Source organism: Corvus kubaryi, unplaced genomic scaffold (assembly GCF_017639235.1).
Source record: "Corvus kubaryi isolate FWS band 111438036 unplaced genomic scaffold, C.kubaryi_AGA036_p1.0 37334, whole genome shotgun sequence".
NCBI classification, from domain to species: domain Eukaryota; kingdom Metazoa; phylum Chordata; class Aves; order Passeriformes; family Corvidae; genus Corvus; species Corvus kubaryi.
The window spans coordinates 20654528-20678558 of NW_024581108.1; the positions used below are offsets into that span (position 1 = coordinate 20654528).

At 42.2% G+C, this 24031-nt stretch overlaps 1 protein-coding gene across 2 annotated transcripts in view; it reads left to right on the top strand.

Annotated features, from left to right (window-relative positions):
* Nucleotides 1-22219, top strand: part of PODN (podocan) — a 26255-nt gene extending 4036 nt beyond the window's left edge. For both annotated transcript variants that reach the window (XM_042030716.1, XM_042030717.1), the window contains exons 2-11: nt 137-381; nt 1942-2035; nt 3611-3675; nt 7845-7954; nt 10136-10292; nt 11685-11800; nt 13655-14312; nt 16634-16782; nt 18405-18612; nt 19692-22219. In XM_042030716.1, the coding sequence (XP_041886650.1) occupies nt 137-381; nt 1942-2035; nt 3611-3675; nt 7845-7954; nt 10136-10292; nt 11685-11800; nt 13655-14312; nt 16634-16782; nt 18405-18579 (1769 nt within the window). In that variant the 3' untranslated portion in view covers nt 18580-18612; nt 19692-22219. The remainder of the gene's footprint in view (nt 1-136; nt 382-1941; nt 2036-3610; nt 3676-7844; nt 7955-10135; nt 10293-11684; nt 11801-13654; nt 14313-16633; nt 16783-18404; nt 18613-19691) is intronic.
* The last annotated feature ends 1812 nt before the right edge of the window (nt 22220-24031 follow it).

Here is a 24031-nt window from a genome sequence, read left to right on the forward strand (position 1 = left end):
AAAAAAAAAAAAAAAAAAAAAAAAAAAAAAAAAAAAAAAAGCCCTTACCTGCAGGGAGAGGTGGTTGGTCAGCTCGGGCAGCAAAGGACAGCCCCCCGCCCCCCCCCGCCTAGCTGACCCGCTGTCCGGCTCGCAGGGGCGATGCCCGCCGGCGGCCGGGCGCTGCTGGCGCTGCTGGGGCTCCCGGCGCTGCTGGCGCTGGGCTGCGCCGCCGACAGCGACTTCGCCGAGGGCGGCCCGGAGCGGCGGCGGCCCGGGGCGGGCCCCGCCTGCCCCCGCGACTGCGGCTGCACCCAGGAGGGCGTCGTGGACTGCGGCGGCATCGACCTCAAGGAGTTCCCGCTGCTGCTGCCCGAGCTGACCAACCACCTCTCCCTGCAGGTAAGGGCATCCCTCGGCCCCGTGCCCTCATCCCTCCCCTGAACCCCGTGCTTTCCCTCAGCCCCTCCTTGGCTCCCGGCGGGAGCAGCAGGTGCAGCAGGCCTGGCTCCTGAGCTCGACGAATGCGCATGGTTATCAGCATCCTCTCCCCTCAGATCCAGGGAGGGGAAAAAGAGCTCCACAGGCTCTCACACCTCCATGAGAAGAATTTTTGTCCAAACCAACAATTTCTTGTTTCTCCTTTGGCCAACACATATTTCTGGTGGAGGCCTTTCATTTTGAGATGTCTTTGAAGAAGACGATAAATGGCAGAGAACTTTTTGGGCAGCACGGCATGTTAGTTCAGACACAGAGAGCCAGGCCAGAGGCAGGCCAGCCCGTGTCCCCCAGTGTCCCACCTCTCCCTGCAGCACATGGACTCAGCAAGGAGCAGGAATGAGCTGGCCATTGCCACCCATCACCCGAAGTGGCACTGCCTGGTGCTGGGCTGCCTGTGGCCAAGACATTGATGTCATGCAATGGTCCCGCTCCACACACCTCATGTTTTCTCATGAAAAGGACAAGTAAGATGTGAGATATGAGCTTCAGGAAGAAGAATTGGGAAGTCCTAGACTGTCAGCATGTTTCCATGCTCTGCTGTTAGTTAATTGATCCCTGTGACCAGCATTTGGGCAGGTGTCCTTTCCCTGCCAGTGCTCTGACAGGGAAAGGGCAGTGCTTCTAACCAGAAGGGCTAGAGCATAGCAGTCCTGTGGCCGTGCCTCCTTGGAGCAGTGGCAGTAGTTCCGGTTTCCAATGCCTGGCCCTTCACCAACTGCTTTTGCTTTATTGCTCCCATCTGTCAATTCTGTTCAATGGATGAAATGCAGATTTTGTTTAGAGCTTTTCATTTAGAAAAACTGTAATGGAAGCTGGCACCTTCCTCAGCAGATCTGTCCCAGGCGTGTGCTAGCCATGGCTCCTGCCTCTGCTGCCAAAAGAAAAGAAGCTTTTTGGAGCTGCAGCTGCCACCTTCTGTGCACTGGCCTGGCTTCCAGCACAGTGGGTCCTTGACTGGTCCCCTGGATGCTAAAACTAGAACCACTCATTAATGGTCGGAATGTTAGTCAGCATGTTAATGAAAATCTGATGGCAGTCACCCCTGACAGCACAGCCAGTGAAAGTGAACCCAGTTTAATGCTTCCTATCCATAACAAGTGGCTTTTAAAACAACCCATGAATAACAGAAGCCATAAACTTGGAAATCCACCATGCCAACCTTGTAGCAAATGCCTTGCTGCAGCTACAAGGTTTGGCTGTGGCAGATGGATTGTGGGCCTTGCCAGGCATAATCACACTCTTTGGTGCATCCTGGAGATGAGCAGGAGTCAGTCTTTCAAATGCTGCTGGGTTTGGATGTTTTCGGTTTGAGATCTGAGTTTGGATCATTACTGAGAGAAGTCTTGACAAGGATTTGACATGGTGGGTTCATTTCCAGATTTTATTTAAGTTCACAGTCTGGGTTTACTGGGATCCTTCTTGGATTACTTTGCTGATGATTAATACTCTCCATTTTCTCAGAATAATCAGATAGAAGAAATCTTTCCAGAAGAGCTTGCTCGTCTTTATAGACTGGAAACTCTCAATTTGCAAAACAACAGGCTGACTTCAAAAGGTGAGCCACGGGGTGGACAGAGCCTGTGCCTCCAGAACACCAGCTTGTGCAATGAGGCCAGTGACAGCTGATAAGGAAAGCCAGAGTGATGGATTGCCTTGGTTGGAGTGGTTTGCTGTGAGCCTCACTCCTCTGGCCATCACACAGATCTTGGAGACACTTTATCATCTGAAACATAGTACTCAGTGTAGAAGAATGCAGCCCTGCTGAACCAGTGGAGGAGACCTGGCAGCAGCTCGTGTACTGTGGTGTGAGATCTTCTCATCCAGGAAACTCCCTCTGGTCCCACAGGCACTTCCATGCAATGCACTTGAGAACCAGAAACATCCACATGCTGAATGATTTCCTCCTGAATGACCTTGTTTAGTTCAGTCTAGTCAGTCAGGGTAGTTTGGTCCAGTTTTGTCCTTGTCAAATTTGGTATGAATTTATATACATATTGCAAATAAGGACATTTCTACCCTTCTCAAACCATTTTGATTTTTGTAGGCAAGTTTTGCTGGCTCAGTCTTATGCTTATTAGAGAAACTTGACAAGGGGTTAGCGAGGAAAGCAAAAGAAACAGAGAAATTGGAGTAAACAGTAAGAGAGGAGGATATGGGATGCAAAAGAAGTAATTATTAATAATTTATGTGTCAGCCAGTTGATCTGAATGCTCTTTTTATCCTTATTGCAATGTTAGAGAGAAAACTTTATGAGATTGTGGGCATATTATACATGGGCTTCAAGGCACAGCACTCTTACACAGCACAGGGAAAGCTGTGCTTAATATATCCAGCCTTTGACATTATGACTTCTGGGCCTTCATGTTTCTTTCACAAGCCCCAGTGCAGCCCTGAGTTTCCGACACGTTTTGACATGGGAAATAGCTTCACCTTTGACTCATGGTTATCTAAGTGCCAGGTGAAAGTGTTACTTGCAGGCTTTCCATTGTGACAGCAGTTGTGCTTGTGTGATCAGCTGGATGTGGGGTGACTCAGATGAAAATTAATAATTATTGGGGACGATAAGCCCTGAGCTGGATCAGCTCTCTGAGCTGGTTACTGTTTGGATATCTGTATTGTGGGGGAGCGGAGCAAGAGAAGGGTTGTGACATGCAGATACTGGGGTAACTTTGGCAATATAGTCATGCATCGGGTTGATCTGATCATTAAGCAGCCTCAGATTATGTCCTTGCAAGAAAAAAGATTTGCAGAATCGTAAGCAAATTACAGGAGAAGGTTCTCAGATAGTGTGGTTGCTGCAAGCACTGATAATCAGCCATAGGGCAGATCTGCACAGCTATGTACCTGACCCCTGCCAGTGGGCTTGGCCACAAAGCCTTGTGTGATCAGGATTTTAAATAGTTATCCATTGCTCTTAACAAGTTTGTACTGTTTGATTTGGTTTGTGGGTTTGGGGTTTTTTCCAATTAAATAAAAAGAGACAACAATAGGTTTGAATCAGATTGTTTCAGTGGCATTAAAAAGTATTTCAATCTCACATGAAAGATACTGAGAGGGAAAGCTGTCCTCTAATATTTTCACTCTGGCAGTAAGGTGCTGATGTCACTGATTAGTTATTCCTATTCTTAAGGGTTGCCAGAGGAAGCATTTGAGCATCTGGAGAACCTGAATTACCTGTACCTGGCAAACAATAAGGTAAGAAGCTCTGAAGCCTTTTAGAGTTCTTTTCTAGTTGCGTTCTGAAAATTAAATGAGCAAGATGTCAATTCTTTCAAAATATATGTACTACTTAAGTAAAACTGTGCTAAAGTGATATTCTAATGCAGGTTCATCTAAGGTCAAAACAGTATATGTGAAAAGTTTAGAGGCTGCACATGCAGGTATATTTTGAACACTTGTTTATTTGTGCACCTGGTGAAAGGTTTCCCTCGTGTAGGGGGATACAGCCCCTGCATGTACAAATTACCACTGTCTTCCGCAGGCTTTGGATCAGCTGCATGCAGATTTGGCTCCTGCCTGTATGTAGGGTAATGATGTGAAATGCTGCCTTATCAGATGAGGCTGGTTGAAAAATTTGTGAACAAACACATCCTAGTGCCTCTGTTTGAGCCATCAAGATCTGTAAAAAGCTATCCAGTTTTCCCTGACTCCCATTCTTATTAGGTTTGATATGGGGAGGATACCCACACACAGTGACACTGTGCCAGTCATTAATTTATTCTTTTAGCTGCTGCAGTGGTTAGGAGCTGAATTTCTTCTTATGATGGAGAAGATCCCAGATGCTTTCCTATTAATGACCTAGGTTGGATGTCTTAACAGAAGCACATCTTTCCTGCCAAGGCTAGGAAATGAAATAGCTTCTCATATACCCTTGCATCTGGGTGGTTCCCATTATGGCTTTCTTTATCCCCAGTGATTGTCCACAAATATTTGCTACAAAAGAAACTGGGATCCACAGAAAAACATAAGTTAAAACATCTGAGAGAACTTCTTTGTCTATAAAAATCCTGCCCTTCCATCCCACCTTCTCTCTCTCTGAATGTCTGTATATATATTTTATTATCCTCTTAAAATCTGGGACCATTTGATTTTCTGATTAAATACATGTGGCCACATTCAGGTTTCAGTCAGGCCAAGACACATCCAGAATCACTCCATACATTTCTGTATGGAGTGATTGAGAATAGAACCCATTCCTTAGTACAGTAACATTGTGTTCTTTTCTCTCTTTCAAGCACCATTTCCATGTAACAATCTTGGCAGTTAATAACTCCATAAAAAGGAACAAGCCAGACTGTGACTAATATTCCAGAACCTTGCACTCTGATTTTCCCTGTGTAACAAAACAAAGTGTTTGGTTTTTCTGGCTTTGCTGCAGAGAGAAAAGAATCCCAAAAGAAATTGCAAACATCAGCGAATGTCAGAAGTAGTTAGAGTGAGAGATTGTAGACCCGCAAAAATAACACATTTCTTTATAAATCACAAGCCAGGACAAACCAGATTGGCTTCAAACTGCATCTCCTCTGCAGCAGGAAACATTGTGGATCAAGTTACTGTGGTATCTGGAGGAGAGCAGGGATTTGCTGGTAGTTTGCTCCTTGTTTTATGGATTATCTTAATGCTGCTTTATCTTCCATTGTGATCCCATCAGATGTAGCTAAATCATCTTTCATTAAACTGGCATAGTTGATCAGAGAAAAGAAATGTAACAGACTAAAAGCCTTCTGTGGCCTGTGAGTAACAAGTACTTCAAGTAAAGAGCAGATGCTGTAGTTTCCTTTTTAATTTTTCACCCCCATTCTCATGTTTTGTATCTCTCATAAAGAGTGCACAGTAAACCTTGTTAATGAAAGAAATTGTTCCACCAAACTATAGACCAGATCCTGAGCTGTCATTATTATTTAATATAAGCAGATGATTTTGGTGGCAGAAGGTTTGCATTTTCCCATATCCTGAAAGTGATGTGGGATTCACCCCAGTCCAGTACTTCTGTTTTTATCAAAGCTTCATCCAAGCAAGAAAAATGGTTTCAAAGCTGGTAATGACTTTTTCTATTAACCTTCTGAATTCATTAGTTAACAGTGGAGAAACACTCTCTGCCACATAGAAAGGAAGGTGCAGAAATAAAGTTGAAAGAGAATTGCAGCTGGAGAAATGCAGATTGCTTCTTGTTAGGCAATAAATTAGACAAAGCTATTCAAGTCAACTTGATTTTTGCTAACACTTAAAACAATCCAGCAGAAATCCTTCAAGCAGGTAACCAGTGAAGATCAGTCTCATGACCAAGTGCTGAAATGCCACAGCAAAGTCCTGAGCAAGTGAAAACTCCTTTTGGATTAAATTTCTCTCTTTCCTCTTTCTTGTGGTTCTGATGTCTTTCATTTCACATGTCTGAGCCATGTCCTTTGTTTTGTATAAAAGTTATGACCTAATTGACTGGAAAAAAGCTTTAATGTACCACCATGTATCAAAATGATTGTCTTGTTTCCTGTGTCTGAATTGTTAATATTGTGTCATGGTAGAGACTTATTTCTTTCTGAGGCATTGTCGGACCTTCTTACTCAGAGATGAGTGCTTTTATCCAGTTCCCTGAAATCATATCTCCCAGATCAGGAGGTGAGAGATTACCACCAAAGCCAAGAACAACTGCAGTAATATGCAGAATGCCTCATTCCAGTGCTCACAAACCACCTGGAAATACTGATAGCAGTGTGATTTGTGGGAAAGATCTTTTTTGTGTTTGTGACCATTAAATGTTTGAGACAGGCTAAGGATGGAGGTTTTGGGACAGCTGGAAATGAAGAACAGTAAATAATGGGGTTTTTTTTTGTTTTTTTGTTTTTTTTTTTAAAGAAGACTGTTTTATGAGTCCAGTAAATTGGAAGTTCATGGATGGAGTTCATCAATGCACACTTGACATACCAGTAGAGAGGGGTATAGGCACTATTTGGATAAATACATAGCTTAAGGCTTAGGTTAAGTTTTTTTTAAGGCTTAGGCAGTTCTCCAATAAAGTGTCTCCTTTCACACAGTGTTCATATTTTAAATATTTTTGGTTTTACGCTATTATTCATAACCAACTGCAGTTTTATAGTAATAAAAGTTTGAAAAATATGGTTTCTCATCATGTGAGTTTTGCTGTGCTTTGTTGGCTGAAAGGACTAGGTTCTGTTTCACCACAACAGAGCTGTGAGGAAGATTACAGATTCCATGAACTTCAGGCTAGAAGGCAGCTCTCTTCCATTGCCCTAGTTTCCCATCCTGATCTCAAAAATGACAAAGAATTCAGTTACCTCCCTGGGAAAGATGTTCTCTCCAGAGCCCTTTGGAGTGCACATAAAACACTGAGTGGTCTCATTACTACTGCAGTGAACACCTGTAACCAGGGTGGCTGCACCTGCCAACTGCAATTCAGTGTCTTCTCTACTCAAGGATTATCTATTACAGCATTGTGTTAAAAATTTGTTTCCCAAGGGCTTTATCCTGATGCTTAAAGCTTCTGGATTTATGCTTCCCAGAAAACTGTCCTCCATCCAGCCTGGATTGTAGCCTGTATTCTTGGTTTGTAGGTGAATGACTTTGCTATTAACAGTCACTCAGCGAACCTGGCTATTGTATTACCTGGATGCTCTCTAAAACTGAGCTTTTTTTTTTGATGATTACTTTCCACTCCACCCATTTGTTCAGATGCAGACATTTTTAGGGTTAGCTTTTAAAATCACCGATAAAAATAGCAGTAAGAGCAACACATTCAATCCTATACCTGTTGTCAGCTATAAAATTTTGGAGACAGGGCCTTTCTGTATTTCCTCATACATCACTTGTTTATTGAACAAAGTATCACTGTACACTTTGCTTTGAAGTGCCATTCAGTATTCCATCATTTGGCTCAGAAGTATCCTTGTTCTTTGGGAGCCTGAATCCCCCTTGCAGAGATCATCAGAAATGGATGCAGTGGAGCAGACGTGTGAAGTGACACTTCCCCTCCACAATACATTTTCGCAAGTGAATAAGCAGTAGGTCACTGTGAGGGGGGTTGAAGTTTTTTGGCACAGCAGACTGGGGAATTTGGAACAATAGTAAGCAAAGTGTTTGCTCTCTGAATAACAATTTCTTGATTTCTTCCACCAAAAAGAGACAGGACCCTTCCAACCAAAACAAACATTTTCATATCTTAGAGCAAAAGTCTGTCTCCTTCCTGGACAGATTAGTGAGTGAGGACAATTTGTTTTTGTTCATGCAATCTACATTCAGTTTAATTTATCTTTGCCTGTTCAGGGAAGATAAATTTGCAAGTGTTTTGCTGCTGCTCTAATACTTGGTTAAAACATTTGCTGCATTTCCCCTGTATATTTCTTTTACAGCTAACAGTGGCTCCAAAATTCCTACCAAATACCTTGATCAGTGCAGATTTTGCAGCCAATTATCTCACTAAGATATATGGGCTCACATTTGGACAGAAACCAAACTTGAGGTAAGGAACTGGGAAGTAAAACAATACTGGTGTTCTGCCCCTGCTTGGATGCAGTTGGTGGGTGATAAGAAACTATCCAGGTAAACTATATTATTGCCCACTTGTGTTTTTGGAAAGAATGTGTTATTATCAGCATGAAAGATCAAACAAACACATTCCAAGGGCTTTTGCTAGCTGCCAGACACTTCTGCAAATATGAAATGAAATTGTCCCTATTTTATTTGTGTATCAGGAATTGAAAAGAACAGATTTAGTTTCTCAAAATGGAGATTAGCTATTTAGAAATCTGTAGTTTTATTACAGTCCATTAGTTTTTAAATAAAATCAGGTGGAGGGTGCAGTACTCAGTGCAGTATAACTCAATTCTATTAAAGGTAAGCACTTCAGCACCTACAGAAGTGTTCAAACCCCAGGTCTGATGCCAAAGGTCTCTGCTTAGTTTTAGGCTGTGGTTTTCTCATCTGGATCCACAGCAGCACATCCATGTCAAACTCAGAGGCACACAGACCACCTCCTGTGAGGTATGGGCTTTTCTAAAGGGGTTTTGAGTAATCTGCAGCATCCAAATACTGCACCATCCAGATCCTGCAAAGACATCCCAAACTCTGTTGGGAGTAATTTACACAGCCAGGTTTGGAAGCAGTTAATTACAGCTGACCCAGCTGAGCCCCTACAGCCTGGTCTTGTAATGAACTGAAGAACTCTCCATTCCCACTGAATTCATTGAGAGCTGGAGCTATTCTGCACTTCCTGGGCCTTTAGTCTCTTGGCTCTTGGAAGCTGAAAGGGCTGAGTCACTCACAGATTTCTGGCAATATCTCATGATGAAAGAAGCTAGATTTATACATGTTTTCTTCCTTAATCTGAAGATGCAGATGCTGCTGTGTTTTGGTTCCATACTAAAATTACTGACTCTTCTGAAGTGATTTTCACTCTCTTCTATACCAACACTGATTTTAATCAGAATAAGAATTTATTGATTTCCAAGATCACTCATATAAAATCCTAACACAGTTGTTTCAGTTGTTTTGTTTGCCCCCAGCAGAGTTCATGATCTCAGACTGATTATTTGGAGAGTAAGTTTTTCAGAAAGGCAAATATTTGTGAGTTAAAAGTACAGCTGACCACGCAGGGTAAACAATACTTTCAGTGTAGCTCTGAACTCCCTGGAGTGTGTGATCACACAATTGTATTTCCATACTGAGCCTTTCCTTCCTTCCAGAAGGATGGTGCCAAGTCCTCTGCAACGGGTAGAGAATCCAAGAACAAGTTAAAAAAGCACATTTTGATACTTTTGCAGTTTTAACCCCTCTCTACAAATTTAGCTGCCTGCTGCACCTAGGGTAAACACAGGAAAGGAAGAGGTAATCAGTCACTAAAAACCTGTAACTTCTTCAGTTACAAAGAAGTCTTACGAATTCATTTAGCAGTTAAGCCAGTGAAAAGCAGGAATAACTTCATAAAGGTACATTGCTTTGTACAGAATTGAAACCTGTGTAAGAATGAGTCAATTTCTGAAAATCTGTTTGGAGAAACTTTTTGTGAATATTAAAGATTGAAAGTAAGAAGGGCAATGGCTCATTAAAAACCAACTCTTCCAGACTGAGTAAATCTGTTGTCTTTCTGTTAGTATCCTATTCTGAGTTCTAGGAGTAGGAGACAAATTGTTTCCTGGGGTATTTCCAGCCTTCATGGGAGCAGGAAGAACGGCGAGTTAAGAAATGGTCCTTTCTTACGAGACCTCCCGGTTGGTTTTGCAAGCCCAAGCAGGCCAGACTCAGCTCCAAAAAGAAGTTAAAATTGGGGCATATCTGTTAAACAGAGATAATTCCAACCCTCTGAGTGAGGCCACCACACTGACATTCTGTGTTTCTAAGTACTGCACAGTCCCAGCTTGCACTCAGTTTCTTCTTTTAAGAAGATAAGGCCACTTGTGAAATTTGCATTCACATGCAGGTTTGGATTTGGAATAAACCTAACTTTCAGAGAGTATTGGGGCCAGCCGTTTGGTTTTGCACCTGTATCCCTTGCTAAGTTAAAGGACACATTTTAAAAACAAATATAATTATATCAAAGAAAGAAGAAAAGATTGAAATTAAGTTTTAAACTAATTTCTCTCAGTAAACAAAAACTCCAGATCTCCCTATCTGTTGAACTTCATATTTTATTTCCTTCCAACAGATCTGTGTATCTTCATAACAACAAACTTTCAGATGCTGGGTTACCTGATAATATGTTCAACGGCTCGAATAATGTGGAGATACTCATCATGTCCAGCAATTTCTTGAAGTATGTTCCAAAGAATCTCCCTCCAGCACTATATAAATTACACTTACAGGTAATGACAACAAAGTTTTGTAATCCTGTGTTTGTGTGGGTTTCACACCACACAGTCAAGACATCCCAGTGCACCTGGAAACACCCCCAGGCCCACTTTAAGTCTTGCCTGCTGTATTCTCAACAGTAGCTGTCCCAGTGTCCTTCCTTTTTGTCCATAAGCAACAGTGGTTTTTGCAAATCACCAGAATGCTCATAAGGGGCAGAAATGCCTTGCTGTGTTTGCAGGGGGATGTATTGCAAACTCCTGGGTGGTTGCATTGTTGGTCTCCTCCCTGCACATACCGATATTAATACATCTTAGAACAGGAAGTGAGTGCATCATTCCGTGGCCATGTTTCCATGACCTCCCAGTTAAGTTTGCCACTGATGCCACTTCTCCTGATAGCTGCTCAGCCACTCTGTGCTGGCTTTGCTCACTAACTTGTTTCACACAGACCACTGTTTCCCAGCATCAGTGTCTGCTGCTTGCTACTGAACTGGCAATTCGGTTTGGATCAGGCATCCTCTACTGCTACAACTCCTCCAGCAACAGCGCAATAGCAGAGTTGTGCTATTAACGACTCTCCAGCATTTTTAATGATGATGATAAAAATGCTTCATCATGTCTGTGCTGGAGATCTGAGCCTTAGCAATGGGAGAGCCACAGTGGTGGGGAGTCCTGGGTCTGCTAGCTCCGAGTGTTGACAGCTCCTTGGACGTGCAGAGGCTGGAGTCTGTTATCAGCCCTGCACTGAGGCAGCTCTGTGCTGCCTCCCAGCTTTCTTTTCCCTTGAAGGTTTCACCAGAATTCTTGTTAAAGTCTTCTAGAGAACAGACTTCTCCAGCTTGAAGAAAAGTAAATGCAACCAGTCCAGTCCCTTAAATTGCTGGAATTTCTCTCCAAAGTATGAACTTACTTGTTCCCTGCATTTTTTTACACTTACAGTAATCATTATCTCCCTATTATTTGTGTGACTCCCAAAGTGACTTCACACTTTGAGGATTACACTTTGAACTCGTCTCCTTCCCTGCTGTCCCCAGTTGTGTTAAGGGCAGAGGAGACGAGCAGAGAAATGAGTGTTTTATATGCAAGTGCACCATCTGTCAGTAGTAACATTTACCTTGATATTTTGACTGGGAAAAATCCAGGACAATGAGAAATGAGAGGCAGCCAGTAGTGGACCAAAAGTATCTGACAGGTGTACTTTAGATGTGATTTTTTCCTTTTACTGTTCATTGAGACATTTAGCCAGATTTGTCTGTGTGATCCAGTCTGTCCATCACATTATAATGCCCCCTAAATATTTTATGTCTAGTCCTTTAGAAGTTTAATTGCCTGTTAGTTGAACAGAACCCAAATGTTGTATTTATTCATGCCAAATACTGTGCTTTGTGCTTCTGGTGAGTCTAGAGCAACAAGCTGGAGAAGATTCCCAAAGGAGCCTTCAGCGAACTTGCTGGTCTGCGGGAGCTGTATTTGCAGAATAACTACTTGTCTAATGAGGGAATGGACAACGAAACTTTTTGGTGAGACCGAGATGTGCAGTTTGTACCTCTGTGTCTGTCTGCCCCCTCTGGTACAGTCACACATCTACTGAACAAAGGACACAGTAAAAAGTAAAGTTATTAAAAGCTGGATGGTGTTATGCATTTCACTGCTAAATCTGAGATGCAGATGCTGCCATTCAAAAGCAAAGGTCTGGGTGAGTGGTTGCAGAATAGTTTCATACAAAACACAGAACAGTGAACATCAGACTGCACCACTCCCTGCCTGCCACAGACCCAGTCACACAGGTACTAAGTGTCTTCTGGGAAAAGCCACCTAGAACAACATGGAAAGCCACTCTCTTCTTCCAAAACAGTCAAAAGTGAGGTTACCTGGGACTTTCCAGTTTCTAGGGCACTTCACTTGGCATTAGAGCCACACCTTCATCTTCACTGGAGCCACTTGTGTGTTTCTCTGAAGGTGACTTGAAAGCAGCCACAGACACACAGCTGTGAATTCCCCTGGCCCAGCTGTACCCCAGTGCAGGTGGTTGCTGGAGCAGGCAGGGATGCAGTGGTACTGCTCAAGAGCCAGATGGCTGCAGAAGCTTTGCTATCAACTGGTGAAACAGAAATAGCCTTTGGCTGTCCTAGATTTAGCCTGGGACTTAGCACTTAAAAAATTTAACATTTTTTTCTTTGCTTGCACTGAATACTGCCCTTTTTCTACCTGAAGATCCAGACCACACAATCGGTCCTGCCCATAATTTAGTTCTGTAAACTCTCCTGATCTCCAGACACAAAAATGTACCAAACTGTGCTTTCCTTTTCCATTTCTCATTCTGAGAAACCTCCCTTAGTAGTTTAATATATCTGTGTTGAGTCCACCTCCAGGTCATGTTGGACATATAATTTTTGTTAAGATATTCCCATCCTAGGAAGACTTACAAATTTGCAGCAATGAAGTATTTTACCTAAAGATTATATTTGTTCATTCAGAGCATGTCTGGATAGCTGGAATAGCAGTGTAGTAACCAGTAAGTAATGTCTGTAACACATTAGTTCTCATGTTTCCTGAAAACTTTCTAGTCATCTGTGATGGGTTATGTAGTGTCAATAGATTAAAACTCTCATTTGAACTGAGAAACTGACTTGAAATACAAGGGAATACAGGGTTCCTCAGTCCTGGCATATAATGCCGTTGATCCACATCCAGTTGGTATAAGTGGCTGGTTTGAGGGTTTAATTTAGCTTCAACTGAGACCATGGAATCCAGATTCAGTAGCTTACACAAAGCAGCTCTAGCCCTGACTCACTTCCATAATACTGGAGGGTCAGGAGAAGTTCACTACCTTAGCCTAGGACACTGAGTTAGCATTTCTGCTTTTCATAAGAGTAACATTCCATCATCTAGAAAGCAGACTTGCCTTTCAATTTCAGTATATACTTTCAGAAAGACAGAAATTACTCATGCTCAGGCTTTGTTTCTGTGAAACCGAGAGCTGAACTCTGTGTTCTGGTGGTGCTCCCATGGCATCTTCCTTGTGGTATTTGTTCACTGAAATTGCTCATATGTTGCTATCTGTGACTGCAAAAGTGATCTCAGTCCTCAGCCCAGTGGCAGTTTGGGTGTCTGTGCAGTCTGGCATGTTCTCTTGCTAGTGTGGCTGAGGAGCAGGGGCAGTGCCATGTCCTAATCCCTAATGAAAATATGGGTGCTCCCTGTTTTGGTGTCCACATCATTCATATCATGAGTCAGAAAAGGGCAGTCAGTAGTGGAAGCCATGCTGGGTAAAAAGGCTCTAAAGCAAAGGTTGTAAAATCTTAGAGGAAACTGGTTATTGTTTCACCTTGCAGAATCTAAACGGAGAGTGTTTTCTTTCCTGCTTTCCCAAGGAAATTGTCTAGTCTTGAATATCTGGATTTGTCCAGCAATAACCTCTCACAAATCCCAAGTGGTTTACCTCGAAACATCGTCCTCCTCCACCTGGAGAAGAATGCAATTAAGGTGATTGACAGAGATGTCTTGACCCAAATTAAGAATCTGGAGTACCTTCTGCTCCACAATAACAAATTAAAAGCCCGAGGTATTCACCCCTTAGCCTTCCAGGGCTTAAAGAAGCTGCACACTGTCCACCTGTACAATAACATGCTGGAAAGGATCCCCAGTGGGCTGCCCCGGCGAGTGAAGACACTTATGATCCTTCATAATCAGATCTCAGAGATTAACAGGAATGACTTTGCTACTACTTACTTCCTTGAAGAGCTGAACCTGAGCTACAACAAACTCACAAGTCCCCAGATCCATCGGGAGGCCTTCCGTAAACTGCGGCAACTAAAGTCCCTGGATCTTTCTGGAAACAATCTGCACACGGTGCCTTTCGGCTTTCCAAAGAACTTGCAGGTTCTGAAGCTGAAGGAGAACGAGATAAGCATTATCCCAAAAGGGACTTTGTCTGGGATGACAAAACTGCGGGAACTGTATTTGAGCAACAATAAACTGAAAGTAAATTCAATTTATTCAAGAGCATGGAGAGAACTCAGCAGTCTCCAGGTAGAAACATCACCTTCTCTAATTGTTTTAGTGATGCTGATGTCCTCATCTGTCTGCCTAAATCAAATTATGTAGCACCAATACTAAATGTGCTTGGTCCTCATGTTTTGGGGTTGCATTGTGAGTGCTACACACTGTTTCTAGAGTAGAAATGATGTGCTGTTGTCCCAGAGGTGGGTACCTTCCACTGCTGGCCAGTCCAGCTTTGTTTCTGAACCCTGACAGTGTCCTATATTTTCAGAAAAACATCAGTGAATGTTGTCATTAAAACTGAAATTAGGCTTTTCAAATAGCTTGTCTCCCAAAAGATTTAAAATCAGCTCTGAATAGAGACAGCAGGAGGAAGGAATGCATAAACAAAAACACTCTTAATTCTCAAAGCCCCCACATCAGCTTATAGTCAGACAAGCCAAGCTGTAGGATTTAGCAGCTCAGCTGGCTAAGGCACCTGGGGAGCAGCTCAGAGGTCTGGATTCAATCAGCAGTCTTCTCATTTGCTTAATTGTTGGAGAAAGTTAAACACAAACCATAAGGCAGGCAGGAACAATCACATTTGTGCTGAGCAAAATGATCTTTCAGAATTGTTACACTGGCTGAAGGATTTGTCTGCATTTCCTTTTAGGCAACAGCCCCTTTCCTGCAGTGAAAGGTATTGCCTGTGTCATATGGCATCCATGGAGGGTGCATATGGTCAGGTCACTGCACAGGCAAAGTGTGCACATCTCAGAGCAGATCAGGGATAAGGACATGGAGCATATGTCACACTGGCCTCCAGTGTGTTTTCAGACAATCCTGATGTTAATCTATATGAATGTTTCCCTTTCTGTTGTGTCTGGGAAAAACCAATAGCTTGTTGCTCAGTTAATGTCAATCAGCAATGCAGCAACAGTGTCTGTCGAGCTGTTTGCATCAGCTGCAGATTTGGTCCCTGGCTTTAATAATACCTTTTGCCTTTGTTTGATGCCTCACTGATGTGTGTGTGTGTGTGTGCATGTGTGCATGTGCAAATATATCTAATGTGCAAAGTCTGGAAGGAAGATGCTGTTGAAAATTATGGACTGCTGGGACTGCTTTTCTGCAGTACCTTAATAAAATGTAGGTTGTTTTATTTTCAAACAAAAATGGGTCATGAGCCCTGTTAGGCAGCTGGAGTTGTTGGCTGGAATGAAGAACTTTTCTTCTCAAAGGTCCTGATTCACAATTACTTTGTGGAACTTTTGTTCTACTGTCACTTCCTTGCAGTCAGTGTCAAGCCAGAGTAAGGTGTTGCTGAATCAAACATTGGCCATCCCCACACCAAACCTCACTCCCATTGAACAGGGTTCAGATAATAGCACAGACTTAAAATTCTGCTGGACTAATGGGGCATTTATGGTTGTTTGTTTTCTTTGGAACAACGTTACTTCTTGTTGGCTGTTTCCAGCTGAATCCTTTTTATCATTAAGTGCTTAACTGTGCAGTTGGTTTCTGAGTTGGTGCACTGGAGTGAATTTGGCAAATAACCATCCCATAAAGACCCTGATCATGCATATACTTAGTAAATGCTTCAGTCCACAGTTTCCATGGAAATCACTGGAGACTCTGCAACTGCAAAGTGAGACATTTACATAATGGACTTGGCAGTACTGGGTTAACAGTTGGAGTCAATGATCTTAAAGCTTTTTTCCAACCTAAACAATTCAATGATTCTATTGATAATTGTTTTCCAGACTGGCATTATGTGAGGAATAAAAGCACTGGAATTAGGACAGTTGTTTGCAGAAGTGTAGCTTTGAGTAGTGTGTAACTAGTGAGTGTCAGGTTGGTGCTATGAAAATGCTACAGGATACCAAAACATTTCTATTGATCCATTCTCTTGGATAAAATTAATCTCAGAAATGATCATGACCTTTATTCCTGCTGTCTTCATATGTCTCCATGTTAGAATATTTCCAGATGGTTTTAGATGTAACTGTACCTATTACCAACCTTAGCCAGCAAAGTGTTTGCAGTAGCAGCTTCCAAGGAATTCTGATGCACATCTGAAACTCAGCCTGTTTTTAATTCACTTGAAGCAGACATGGGCTAATGCCTGGGGACAGAGATAAAGAAATGTTGGAACTCTGAAACAAACCAGCATGATGTATCATGTGAAATCAGGATGCTCAGTAGGAGTTAAGAGAGTAGAACTGTCTTACCCACACTTACCTTGATGCAAATTAGAGGTAGATGAAGTTAGTTTATTCTATTACAAATATAACTTCAAACTTAAATCTCTTTCTGGAGTGTTTCTAATATTTAAATTGAGTTATTTATTTGACCCCTTGTTGTCTCTCTTGCAGTCACTAGATATGGCTGGCAACCAGCTGACATCTGTCCCATTAGGCCTGCCAGAATCTCTGGAATATCTGTATCTCCAGAACAACAAGATCACAACGGTTTCAGAGAATGCTTTTGAATCCACACCCAAAATAAAGGGGATTTACCTCAGGTAAGGCCAAGTTTCCACTTCAACACACAAGATTTTTTCCTGCTTCATCCACTTTGTAATTGCTTACTTTTCAGAAAGTATTTTAAATCCTTACTTTCTGAACAAGCATATTTGGTTCATAGTAATATGTGATAAAACTATATTCATCTGCTCAGAAAAGACATGGATACACATAAAAAGTTCTTTTCAGAGAGCTTGTCTTTTCTATGCTTATTAGAATGGGTTTGGCATGCCACTAATTCTGGGAAATTAATGTTTAACATGATGTCATATTCCAATATTCAGCTGTGAGCCAAAAGTTGACAGTCCTCTTGTAGAAGTACAGCTTTGCCTGTGTCTGTTGGCCCTGGATTTTAACAAAATCCCCCTCCAGTGAGGTGTGTGTGATTAATCTTGGAGTTGTGTGCATTCCCTTGATAGTTTTGTCAGAAACAAGTGACAAGTTACAACTGTGAAGGTTACTTAACTCAGTCTAGGGGCTTTACTGGGTATTTTCCCACTCTGTCAGTTGGATGAGGACTTTGTTTTTTTAGATGACAGATACTGACCTTTTTCTACATGTAATGTAAACTCACAGTAACAACTGATTTAAGCAGAGATTTATATCACAAGAAGTGATTCTGTCCCCATAATATATTCAGTTTTAATCTGATGGAATATTATTGAAAATATTAATTAGAAGTAATTTATGAATCCCTACAGAATAATTGATTAAGCTGATCCAATGGATGTGTTCAAAAAGCCCAGGCTGCACAAGACTAAATATGGTCTTATTTTGTCTATATGCAACTAAACTGCCCTGTAGTTCTGAATAGTTCTGGAGCATACCTTTATGGATGAATGATTCTATACCCAGCAAATAAAATTACAAAGTCTGGTGTAAATTAGAGCAGTCTGTCTATTCAGCTGCTCACATTTATGAGATTTTAGTGAATGCTTGGATGTGAACCAGAAACCACATACCACATTCTACATTTCTATATAAAGAAAAAAGGAATTTGCAAAACAGTTTTGCTAACATATTCAGAAGGCAACTCCACCCAAGCTCAGTCGTATTTTTAATGGGAGGCCATTAATCACTGCAGTGCTCTTAAACAATAATATACATATGGAAATATTACACAGAATACAATTTTAAGCATGTTCAAGAGCAACAGACCAGTATATGTGACAGGTTCTTAAACTACAGATTAGTTTATTAGTATTCCTGAAAACCCAAATAACAGCTGAAAAATTACTGCTTTGTTTATAAAGGGATACGTTGTTTTGAGTTTTGTAGGTGAAGAGTTAAACTATCCAGGAATGACACAGAATGTCATGAAAAATCAGTTACATTTTGAAATGTGGACTGTGGAGCAGATGCCTTTCTTCTTTGGGAAGGAGAAAGCAGAAGAGCAAGAGAAAGAATTTGTGGGGGAGGAATTCTAGTATTATGATTTTATTTCTTCCCCCATCCAGAGGAGTCAGCATTTCTAGAGTGCTCTTGTGAGTCAGTGTAATCTTAGAGTTACTTCGGTCAGTGTAGAGTAGCTGCAGAATGGTTTCCTCTTAGTCTCCTCATTTCTGTGTTGCATATAAAAATGGGTTTATTTTAACAGGGGTGCCTTTTTGTTTGCTTACAGGTTTAATAAGATTTCAGTTGGAGCACTGAAAGAAAGTACCTTCCAAAACCTGAAGCACTTACAGGTACTGGATATTGAAGGGAACCTTGAATTCAGCAACAGTTCAAAGAATAAGGATGACTCAGAAGAGGAAATGGAAGATGAGGAAGAGGAAGAGGAAGAAGAACTGAGATAAAATGTGAACTCACACAGTCCCATCATGTGAGAGGTAACAGCTGTAGTTGAGTTAAATCAAGGTCCCAGTTCTCAGACTCTTGTGTAAATAATTCCAGTTTACACACATGATTGAAGCATAACAAGTGAGTGTCTGAACCCTGAACTTGAAGACTTCCATTAAAACATGATGGGGAATCACAAATCTAAAAGGGTTGAAAATACAATATTCTGTAAAATGAAACAGCATATATCTGTTTTATCAGAGGCAATGGACTGTTCTTACTGGCTTCTGTTTACAGCCACAGGAGACATGAGAGTTAAAGATGCAGGTCCTTGTTTAGAAATTCTGATAACAAAAAATGCAAAGGTATTTCATGGTGCTTTTAAGCATATCCTTCAAAAGGAAAACAACAAACTGTGAGGCTTGCTGATGCAGAAGACATGTGAGCTGAAAACAGATAAAAAATTAGACAAATTAAAGTAAGATTAGACCCATTGGTGTTTGTTAAATATGTCATTAGATTACAAACTCTGTCTCAAGCAGTATTTAAATCACTGACCGCTTGGAGTGGGAAGATATAGCTGTACTTAGTGTATTTCTTATTAAAAGAATAGCCTCTTTACTTGAATCTCTTTTCAACTGCAGAAGAAAAGATACAGGGAGAATGATATTTGAAGAATATATTTTTTTTTTTCATAGGAATAGCAATCTACTTACTGCATCTCTTTAGCATCTTATGTTCAAAGATGATGAGGTTCAGGACTGCTCTTTACTTCCGGAGATCTAAACTCTTGAGAGTGGGGAAAAAATAGTTTTGTCCCTAATCAACATTTTGTCACTGAGAATGACACAAGGAATTGCTAAGAATAGTGCTAAAAGGCTTAAAAGATGATGGGGCTTGAAAAGGGCAGAAGGTACTCAGGAAGTCAAACATTAGCCCTCCTGGCTGGGCTATGTGAAAACTTTGTTAAACAAGAAATAATTTATCTCTACAGACTTGGGGTATATTAAAAATCAGTGCATCTCTGGTTTAGTTTGGGGCACGTGTGACATGTCAACAGGTACTAAGTTGGTCTTACACTGAATTCTGTATTCCATTATGTAACTTACTTTATTTTTCTGTTTTGCAGGAAAACATATGGAAAAATACATATATGTCTATGTGCATATATCTCTATAAATATACAGAGAACACTTAGCAAAATGTGCAATGAATTACGCAGAAACTGTCATGGCACTGGGCCAGGCTCATGGAAGACAGTGTATTTCAGTGCCTTATTCAGGGAGAGACCCTGAATGCCTTTCCAAAGCTTCCAAATCATCTTATACAAGACCCAGGATCATAAGGGATTGCTCTGGAACTCACAAAAGCTGGCTTTTGTTTCTTTTGTTTCTCTTCCCTCACTGTTTCCATCTGTAATAACAATATGGGACTGTTTTGAACACAGGCCTTCAAATGCCATTTTTGTCACTGCATTTTAAGTGAACCATGTTTATGCCACTTTTCTTTTGCTCCACCCAAAAGAAGCTGTTGTTGGCCAGGGTAGATGGATATTTGCAGTAGTTTCATGTGCAGAGCAGTGTATGAGGCATTTTGGTCATCAAGCAGCAGTAATAATTCTGGATGCAATTATTTCTCTGTTATAACAATGTGTATATTTGGATGAGAAAAACAAAATAAGGCTGGATCCCGTAATATTTTATCTCTACTGCCAAAGCCTGCAGTATATGCAGTATGTTTTAGAAAGGTTTTAAGATAAAACAATTGCTCTTGTGAATATATATATATATATATATATATATATATAAAACCTGTATGTCTGCCTTCCAGAGCTTTGGTAAATTTTTTGTCTTGCTGTTGTTTGCCCATGGGGCAGTTGGGTGAATGTCTCTGAAGGTGCGATCAGAGGATGGAGTGACAGGATGAAGTTTAATGTATGTGGTAGAATTTTCCACAGTGTGTATCTCATTCTCACTGAGAGTCAGGAGTGAGGCTAATGATGTAGAAGAGATTAGTGAGTGTGGGCTGTCTTAGGAGAAAACTATTAAATGTCAAAAGAAATTCGTTTAGTTCAAGTCTGGAGACAGTGCCTGCTGTCGTACTCCCTTAAAGCCTCCCCTATTTTATGATGTTGAGTGCTCTCAGCTCCTATTGGAATCATAGAAAATGAAGAAACCAAGGAAAAGAAGACCTACAGAGGTACAAGTTTCTTAGCTGGTTATAATGTCCTTCATCTGAGGCAGATAATCTGCTTGAAAAAATGGTCTTTTCTTTTGAGGATTTCTGACTGAACATGTGTTGTTTTGCAAACTGCATTCCAGGATTTACTTGGAAACACAGTTGGCTTAATTTTTTACCAGCTGTTTTCCTGCTGGAGATCTAGTTCCACGCTCTCCCTTTGGTCTCCCACAGCACATAACAGTAATTTCAAGCTGTTGTTTCCTACCTTAGACAATTCAACACAATCATTAATCATAGAAGAAAAGATTGCTTCCTGAAAAAGTAAAAGCTTGGCCCTAAAAGTTGCAAAACCCACACATTTTTGAATATCAGCTATACAGCTGAGCAATAAAATATCCTTCCAGCTGACTGCTGGGATAGATTTTAATGTAAAATGTCTACAGAATGTAGCTCAAGTCAACTAGGTACCTCCAGCAAACACCAGTGGAAGTTTTACCAGTCTTTTGTGAAAAAGACCAATTTATTAAACTCCTGAACAAGCTGAGAATATGCAGATTTGTCCAGTTTTATGGAGTACTGTTCTATTGTGTTTCAACTTCTGTCCCTTGGACTACAATTCTATGAAAAGTCAGGTGGCTCAGACTTCTTTGAATGCCTTATGAGTCTGATGCAGTGAGTGCAGGGGTGAAGGTTCATTGTAGCACCTGTAGAATCAAAAATATTAGGATGATACAGACACTGTTAAGCTTCTTGAGCAAGTGGCAGCCTTTGCCAAAGGAGACCCACCTACAGTTTAAGGTGCACATAGTATAGACCAGATAAAGTTAGGAAACCCTTATCCAAGTTTATTTCAAAATAGTTGCACACTGAATTTCTCCTTTGGGACAATGGGACAATGTTTTCCAGCAGGAAAAAAACCCCAAGAAACAACTACCACTCTTACCCAGTAAAAGCCTCATATGCTCCAAGATTGTTCTGTAAGAGTTTGGTGAGGGAGAGCCACAGGCCTGATTCCTCACTTACCTGATATCATCAGCACCTATGACACTGGACATAATACTGTCAGACCAAAATGGTAGTCTATTTCTTTCTTTTAAAGGAGTAAGAGACACCATGAGGGATGTTGAGGAATAATCAGAAATCCGTGGGATTAAGCCCACATATTTTTTTGACTGTGGGTGGTACCCATAATCCAAAAATCCAATCCAGACCTTGTGTGGAGCAGGACCCAGGAACAGGCTCTAATTTTATTATTTCCTTTAGTGAAAATGGGAGTTGGCAAGTTGGCCTTTTCTTAGGCCACAAAGAGGCAACACAAACACTGCTTTCCTATAACTTTCTTCCTGTGATTTGCTTGGATTTGGGAAAGAGAAGAATGAAAGTGTTTTAAGGCTGAGATAGATGTATGAATAGTGAAAATTTGAAGTCTAAAATGTTTAGTTGGCAATTTTATCCCTAAATATGCATTTGCACATGCTTGGTATTCCTGTGTGGTCTGTATGCAGACTAAGTTCTGGGTTTATTTGCTGTTTTTCTTTTAAAAGCCATGTTTCCTCATTACAGAGGATACCGCACAAAATGGGGGGAAATGGGATTTTTCTGAGCTATGATTTTTCACAGCAACAGAAGTACGAATGCAGCTTGAGAGCTATAAAGAATTAATCAGGTGCCAAAAATAGCCTGTGGATAATGAGCTTTTATTCTAGGCATTGGGCAGGCACATAGCCCATCTATGTCTGCCATGTGGATGGGCCGTTCTGCAGCCGTTCTGCCCCTCATCCCATTCCTTCAGGATCCTCACCCCATGGCCATCCCCTCACGAGGACTGGGGTACCTAGCACCTGCTCACTGCCCATTCCCACCTCCTGCCCCACGCCGCCCCGCTCCAGATAACCCCATGGCTTGTTATTTGGGGATTTCTGGGGGGAAAGGCCTGCGAGTGCTATATCTTCCCCAGAGGTTTGACCTCCCCACATGGAGTTATGCCCTTCGCCTCCCCGGGGTGCTGTGAGGGGCCGGGGGTCAGACGGGATGCGGGGAGCCTGTTCCCCTCTGTTCCCTTCTGCTTTCACACTCACACAACTGCAGGGCTCCTCCGGACCCGAGGGGCAAGGAGGTCCCGCAGCGCAGCGGGCGCCATCCCGCCGGCTGTGAGGGGAGGAGCGGCCGCGGCCATGGCGACGCCTCTGTGGGGAGGGAGGCGGCACAAGGCCGAAGCTTTCCCGATGCCAAGAAGATACCCTGTGATTCCCTCTGCAAAGAACACCACGACCCCGATGTCCCCAGCCTCAGCTGGCAGGAGGGTGAGCTCGGGGCGGGCCATGTGGGAGGGAGGGAGGATGAGGGGCGGAGCCGAGGACCTTCGTGGTGTGTAAGGGGGGTCCTGCCCTGCTTCGAGAGCTCACACGCCGTGCTGTGGTGTTCGGGGTCTAATGTTTTGTTTAATGAAAAAGAAGCGCTTTATGCACTATGTAGATACTCTTCTGAGGAAAAATTATTTAAAAACTAATTTTTTTTTTTTTTAGTAAAGGTAAGACAAGACTATTTACAAGAGCGTGTAGTGACAGGACAAGGTGAAACAGGTTCAAATTGAAAGACAGTAGGTTTAGATTAGATATTAGGGGAAAATTCTTTATTGTGAGGGTGGTGAGGCCCTGGCACAGGTTGCCCAGAGAAGCTGTGGCTGCCCCATCCTTGAGCACTTGGAGGTGTTCAAGGTGAGTTGGGATGTGGCTTGGAGCAACCTGGTCTAGTGGAAGGTGTCCCTGCCCATGGCAGGGGATTGGAACTAGATGATCTTCAAGGTCCCCTTACAACCCAACGATTCTATGATTCTATGAAAAAAACCCAAAACCTCCAAAGGAAAACGATGGATGAAATTTTAAGGGGGATGTGGTGGGGCAGAGGGAGGCTGCCAAGGGCTCCCTTGGAGGAGCAGTGACAGCTCCTGAGGAACCGACTGCAGATCTGGCAGCGGGACAGGGTCCCTGGCAGCGGGACAGGGTCCCTGGGAGCGGGACAGGGTCCCTGGCAGCGGGACAGGGTCCCTGGCAGCGGGACAGGGTCCCTGCGGGGCTGCTTCCCGGGGCTGGCAGCTGCCTCCCTTCCTGGGGGCTCTGGGCCAGACAGCCCTGCCGGGGTGAAGAGCTGCTGCATCTGCTCAACAGAAGAATTGCTGCTTTGGGGACGTGGAGATTATTTATCTTAGCTCCCTCTCATAAATCCTGCAGGACTGTGCATTAAAAGGGCAGTTGGGGAAAGGATCCTCCAACTCCTGCAGGTGCTGAA